The sequence below is a fragment of the Neophocaena asiaeorientalis genome, unplaced genomic scaffold, assembly GCF_003031525.2.
Source record: "Neophocaena asiaeorientalis asiaeorientalis breed wild unplaced genomic scaffold, Neophocaena_asiaeorientalis_V1.1 scaffold413, whole genome shotgun sequence".
Classification (NCBI taxonomy): Eukaryota; Metazoa; Chordata; class Mammalia; order Artiodactyla; family Phocoenidae; genus Neophocaena; species Neophocaena asiaeorientalis.
Window position 1 is genome coordinate 27898 of NW_020172734.1, and position 7060 is coordinate 34957.

General features: G+C 37.3%; 1 protein-coding gene across 1 annotated transcript; it reads right to left on the reverse strand.

The window, feature by feature from the left end:
* Nucleotides 1-1627: 1627 nt before the first annotated feature.
* On the reverse strand, nucleotides 1628-5201 carry ZMAT1 (zinc finger matrin-type 1). Its single transcript, XM_024740457.1, has 2 exons — nucleotides 5102-5201; nucleotides 1628-3851 (listed from the first exon to the last, which is right to left on the reverse strand). Exons 1-2 carry the CDS (start codon nucleotides 5191-5193, stop codon nucleotides 2537-2539), a joined length of 1407 nt encoding a protein of 468 aa, XP_024596225.1. The 5' UTR covers nucleotides 5194-5201; the 3' UTR covers nucleotides 1628-2536.
* Between the last annotated feature and the right edge of the window lie 1859 nt (nucleotides 5202-7060).

Here is a 7060-nt window from a genome sequence, read left to right on the forward strand (position 1 = left end):
CTAAAAATCTTTTAAACCATTTACTAGAGGTCACTGATAACTTCTCCAAGAATGCAGTCAACACCACACCCTTATCCCTCCCCCAACTTGCCACACCACCAATTTAAATGATTTACCCAGTATTGACTAAAATTTTAATTTTTGATGTGTGCAGCTAATTTTAATAAATAATTCATTTATTTATTTTGGAAAGATCATAGTAATTTGGTATCTTAGTGAATATTCTTACGATATATAGTTTGAATTCCTAAGCTCCAGCTTTAAACGCAAAATGGACTTCTGCAAAAGAATTTACCAATTCTAAAAATGCTTACAATTCAATTGAACTCATCTTGTACTTCCTGTGGAAAAAAATGCTACTTTTTTTTACATGTTCAGAAAAGAGAATTTGCCATTTTTGTGGCCAATTAACACTCTATTTGCTCTACTCTGGTTCTTCTTTCCCCTCTCCTTTCACCAGTACACCAGATGGGTTTTTTAACAAGAGGGGAAGTGATATTGTAACACCAATAATGTTATACCAACAGTATTCTGGAAGAAAAGTTAATTTGAGGACCATCGAACTCCCCTTTGGACTATTCATTCAACCAGGTATAAGCCCAACAATCGTATTATGCTTCAGTTAATATTTACCATTTTATTCAAATCTCAATAAAAAACAACCACTAAATGCCTTGCCTAAGTGCAGATAAATCACCGTCTAAATTTATTTGCTTTTTGATAGGATTAACACATCAAGGGAATACTATAGCCTATTTTTCCTATTCCTGATGACTCCATGTTTGGATTTTGATGGTATTTCTACAAGGTCACACAGCAACTTGATGGTACAACTGAGACCAGAATCCTGGGATTTAGATTCCCAGGCTATGACTCTTTATACTATACCATGATGATGCTCAAATGCTTACAGGAGGTGTTTATCATAAAACATAAAAAATAAGGAGCACCAGAGTAAAAAGCATAATCAAGATGAAACAAGTTAAAGGTAATGCCTGGGCTTCCCTAGCAGTACAGTGGTTAAGAATCTGCCTGCCAATGCAGGGGACATGGGTTCGAGCCCTGGTCCGGGAAGATCCCACATGCCGTGGAGCAACTAAGCCCATGCGCCACAACTACTGAACCTGCACTCTAGAGCCCATGAGCCACAACTACTGAGCCCACATGCCACAACTACTGAAGCCCACAGGCTTAGAGCCCATGCTCTGCAACAAGAGAAGCCACCGCAAGGAGAAGCCTGCGCACTGCAACAAAGAGTAGCCCCAACTCGCCACAACTAGAGAAAGCCGCACGCAGCAACGAAGACCCAATGCAGTCAAAAATAAATAATAAATAAATAAATTTTAAATAAATAAATAAAGGTAATACCTCCTCCTCACAGTCCTCTCCCACTTATAAATTCTTCCCTTTTCAGTTTCAAGTATTTAGCTGGTCATATTTTTCTAACTTAAAACTGAGCTCAACTCTGAATATCAGCTTTTCCTAAGCTAGATATAGGATAAATGAAACTATTAAAACTTTATAGTGTGATCTCCCCAGAGGTGCAAACTGTTTAATTATTTCCCCTCTCACTCCCAAAGTAAGATAATATAAAGCTGGGAAATGATCATTTACATAAAACAATACGTAGAAATTAAAACACTTTAATATAATATAAACATTTCCAGAATATAGACTGATTTTTATCAGTACTTTTTTAGAGCTCTTTAAAACCATATATCATCTTAGTTTACTATAGACTGTTTCATTTTCCACTTTCAGAAATAGAAAATACAAAAATACGCTGCAAATTAGATTTAACAAACAAACAAAAAATCAGTCTAAATCGCTTCACACGTTTTCCTTGGAGAAAACCAAGAAACATAAACAAACACACAATAACAACAATAAAATACCACCAACACTAACACAAACCCAAAGAAGGGATGGATTCTGTAATGCCTGGTGATTCATTTAAAATAAATTATCTCCCACAGGTGAGTAATTCACTATCACAGCAATTTGAAGAATAGAAGCAGAGACAGCCTCATTAAGGGAAATTACTTTATACACAGGAAACATGTAATTTTTCTTTCAATAAATGAGGAAAAATAACTTAAGGAAAAGGCATATTGAATACTCTTATTTCACTTGGCTTTTGTTAGCAGTTAAAGTAACTGTCCACTTAGGACAATTCAATAACATGAATTTAACAAAACCAAACTCTTCAACTTATTTCTTCAATTCAACCTAATGAACAAAACTGAAAAGTTCAAAATTCAAGAGAAGACTCATCCTAAAGCACTGACACCTTTGTCTTTTCTTCAACAGGCTTCCTTTTCTCTTATGTTCTTAGGTTCTTCTTTCTCAGAGACTAGGTTTAGGCTTGTCTTTTCTTTCAATTCAATTTCAATTTTTACACACAAAAAACTAAGCTTTCCTGAACTGACTGACACTGACTGTGTTCACCTCTCCTTTTCTTCATTGGATGTTCCTGTCTTTGTCTAAATTCCCCTATTCTTAACCGATTTCTCACTGGGTAAACAAAGCTAAAAGTTCAAAATCCAAGAATAGACTCATCCCAAAGCATTTCCTCTTCCGTCTTTTCTTCAACAGATTTCTTTTTCTCTTTCTTGTGCTTATGTTCTTCCTTCTCAGAGGGAACACCATGTCTTTTTTTCTTTTTTCGATGCTTAAGCTTTCCTGAACTGACTTTATCTCCCTCTCTTTTCCTTTTCTGGATGCTCTTGTCCTTGTCTAGATCTGTATCCCCATAACTCTTTTTCCTTTTATGCTTCGACTGCTCCTTCTCTGGCTTTTCTTCACCTTCCTCCAGGTGCCTTCTCTTCTGATGTTTCCGTGTATGACTTGCTTCATGGTCACTGGTATTGTTTTCTGAGGAGAGGTGCTTGTAAACTTCAGATTCTACACTGTATGGGCCAGAATTATTTTCCTGTTGACTAAGGCTCAGGGGTACTGGTTTTTCTGGGAAATAGTCTCTGGTGGGTTGACAGTAGGTCATAGAGTCTAATCTCTGTTTGCTGTCATGAGTTGGTAAGCAATGAGGTAACTGCTTTTCCGCTGCCTGTGAAATACTATATGATACTGGGTAATTCTGGAAAGTCTCAAATGGGAGCCTCTGCTCAAACATTCTATATCTGGGTCTGGAATCAACCATTTCTCTGTATTTATGGGTTTCCACAGAGCTCTTGCTTACATTTCTGAAACAAGTCTTTGGCTCTAGTCCTCTGGCTTTCTGCACTTTGATATAATCCTCAAGTTCATCTTGGAAAGAGTCATATGACCTCTTTGAATGAGCTGGTAACGAGTGATGTAATTGGCTTCCCACTGGTGAAGTACCATATGGTCGCTGGGAGTTCTGAGAAGTCTCAAATGAAAATCTTTGCTCACACATTCTTGGTCTGGGTCCAGAATCAACTTCTCTGTACCCATGGGTTTCCACAGAGCTCCTGCTTATCTTTCTGAAACAAGTCTTTGGATCTAGTCCTCTGGCTTTCTGCACTTTGATATAATCTTCCAGTTCATCTTGGAAAGAGTCATATGTGTTCTTTGAGTGAGCTGGTAAGCAATGAGGTAACTGGTTTTCCACTGTTTGTGAAATATTGTATGATCCTGGGTATGTCCAGAAAGTCTCACATGGGAGTATTTGTTCAAACATTCTATGTCTGGATCTGGAATCAACTGCTTCTCTGTACCTGCAGGCTTCCAAAGAAGTCTCTTGCATCTTTCTGAAATAAGTCTTTGGTTCTGGTCCTCTGGTTTTCTGTACTTTGATGTAATCTGTACTTTCATCTTGGTAAGAGTCTGGTGGCTTCTTCGGATTCTTCACTAGATTGGTAACAATGGATTCTCTGCAAATAAGACAGTAGAAAGTTCTTGTTACTAGATTATTTTATTTGGAATGTTTGCTTTGCTTTCAAAAATATTAGTTTGAAAAAACAAATACAACAGAGGCCCAAACAAAATTTTAAAACCTACCTCAATATAAAAGCTAAAAATTGTGACTTTTTGTATGTCAAAGAGAAGCAGCAGGGATAGTCAGATATCTCCTAAGCACCTCACAATGTTTTACACATAAAAAAATTTTCAGGCCTGGGATGAATGGAAATATGGGTACAAAGAAGCAGACATATTTGACACTGCTATAGTACTTAAAAATATAAAGCATGTTGGGATGTGTGGGAAAGGACCAATAATATTTAATGCCCTAAAGATGGTCTGATCTGAATGTCACATTGCTTTAAAAAACTTTTGATTATTAGTTCCCTGTACAGATCTATAAATGTGACAGCTATTTATTCTGGAACCCTGAGATTTTAAAAAAGAGTCTAAATGAAGGTTAATTTGGTCAGTGAGACAACTTAGCTACTTAGTATACAGACTCAATAATATAAATATTTTCCACTAAAATAATGTAACCGAAATAGTATGCTTTGATTTTAAAAGCAACAAAAAAAATATACAATAGTTAAGTGCCCCACTGTCCCACTACCTGACTTATCCGATCCCCAATTGTCCACTCAATCCTCTCCTCCTTAAAATAACAAAACAGATTGGAATAAATGTGTATTGAGCTCCTACTATGTGCCAGTCAGGCACCTTGCACATATTTTTATATTTCATTATAACCACTTTATGTCAGAGCTGTCCAAAGTTACATACTTGGCAGAAAGATAGATCTGGTATTCCAATTCAGTTCTGTCTAACAACAAGACCTTCTTTCTTAACCACTATACCTCATTGGAAGGATGATGACTGGATCACTGAATCTCTGGAACTAGCCAACCTTCCAGGGATTACAGGGATTATTTGAATTTATATGGTTAGCCTGAGAATGATCCTTTAGCATCTTTCCAAAGAAGGACAACGCTGTCTGGTCAGGAGGAGTGCCAGTTAGCCAGCTCCGTCAGTTACTATCATGGCTAGAGAACTCCCTGGGAGATGGAACTAACATACAATATGTTACAAATATCACCAACCATACCCAGGATCAACTCTTAGGGAAATAAATGCCTAGAAAGTTTGTAAAGTACATGCAAAGGTACTTGACAGAAGCCCTGGTCTTTGGTATCACAGGAGCATTTTGGCAAGAAATACTTACTTAATTTGATGTTCACTTCCTTGCATATGGGACCGGAACATTTCTAAAGATGTAAAGGTGATATTACAAATATGACAAACATAGGTTTTCATACTAAATGCTGAAAAAACAGAGAGTTCAAGTTAATACGGTCAATAGGAATACACTTCGAATCACACAGCTAGACAGAAATTTACTAGAGATCATCTACTTGAGCCTTCCCAATTTAAAGCTAAGGCCCAGAGAGGTCAAATGACTTGGTCAAAGTCACACAGCATTAGTAACAAAGATAGCCTCTCAGAGCCCATGTCTCTTAATTTAAAGTCCAAAATTTTTCACACTACACCACACTGCCTCTCTAGCCTTGGTCTCTTTCCTAAGAAACTGCTATCTGCCTGTTTATTGTTGCTACATGAAAGTACAACAGACACTTCAAATCTAGCATGCCCAATCAATCTTTGCCTCTTAATCCCTCAACCAACCTCTTTTTTGTTTGCCCCTAATTCTCTTTCTACCCAACTAAAACTTGAAACATCCCAAAATATTAAAAACAAATAAAAGAAAATTCTTACTCTCTTACCTGAAATCACTGTAGTGCATTACTTTACCAAAAGTTATTTCTACAGACAGATTTTAGAAATGAGAGAGGTTCAGTGAGCCCCACTCTCAGGATAAATTCTGAAAGCAAAATTCTAAAACAAAACTGCTAGTTACCACTTCATAAGAGTCAAGAACTATAGAATAGATATACTAGCTACCTCTCTATTCTGATTCATAGGTAGAACAGGAAGCAGGTGACAGATTAAGTTTTATTTTCTTAATCTTATCACCTTCCACTTTCTCTTTGGTCTGAAGAAGCAAATTAATAAATTTCATAAGCTAAATATAAAAACAATCCCACCCTAAGGAAGAGGCAATAAACTGATGGCTGCAGAGATTTTTAGGGTCAGGGAAGACCATCTTCTTTTAAATCAAACAGCAACTTAATCATTTAAAGGCCACTAAATTAATTATTACTAAGTGTATTGGCCTTGTCTAAGCAAAGATTATTCACAGAAACAGGAGATTATTGTCAAGTAGAAAGAAGAATTTGACTTTGAAGAACATGAGGACTACATTCACTATTGACATATACTCTGTGGTGGGCCCAGGAGAGCTCAGCCAGTTATGTCAAAGTCTAAATAAATAATTCTTCAAAACTATCCTCTCTTCCTGTGCTCTGATTTTGTGCTTGCCAAGTCACTTCTGATTATAATTTGGTTTCCCATATTACTGATACAAAAAAGAGGATACCCTAGATGATAGGTATTTTTTTAAAAACCTCAGAACTGGAAATATATATTCCTCCTCCTACCATAAATCAAGACCAGAATGACAGTGTATAAAACTACAATGTTTCCCAGCCTTCTCTGGCAAGAATCACCTGGAGGTCTCGAGAGGAAGGCCTCCCACTAGCAGCCGTGAGGCTGTTCTTGAGGAAGGCTGATTCCAGCACAGTCATGGCTGCAGCTAGAAGGACTCCTGGACCAAGCCACCGTGGTGTAGCAGCATTCTTTGAAAAACAACGACTGAGCCAGTGACCGTGTGGATGAAAGGCTCTTGGTGCTGCAGCAAGGAGTCAGTGCTGTGCCTCTGAGGTGGGAGAGCCAACTTCAGGAAACTGCTCAACAAGAGACCTCCCAGCTCCACATAATATTAAATGGCAAAAATCTCCCAGAGATCTCAATCAGCTAGAAAAATGGTACTAATGAACTGGTTTGCAGGTCAGAAATAGAGACACAGATATAGAGAATAAACGTATGGATGCCAAGGGGGGAAAGTGCTGGCGGGGAGGGGCTGGTGGTGGAATGAATTGGGAGATTGGGATTGACATGTATACACTGATGTGTATAAAACTGATGACTAATAAGAACCTGCAGTATAAAAAAATAAATAAAATAAAATTCAAATAAATAAATAAATAAAATTATAGACTAATAT

What these genes read in the sequence shown, in the direction of transcription:
- ZMAT1 (XM_024740457.1), bottom strand. Translation starts at nt 5,193, where the DNA reads ATGAAAACCTATGTTTGTCATATTTGTAATATCACCTTTACATCTTTA. An exon ending in GGAAGTGAACATCAAATTAA is followed by an intron (nt 3,852 to 5,101) that starts GTAAGTATTTCT and finishes TCTTATTTGCAG; the next exon opens with AGAATCCATTGTTACCAATC.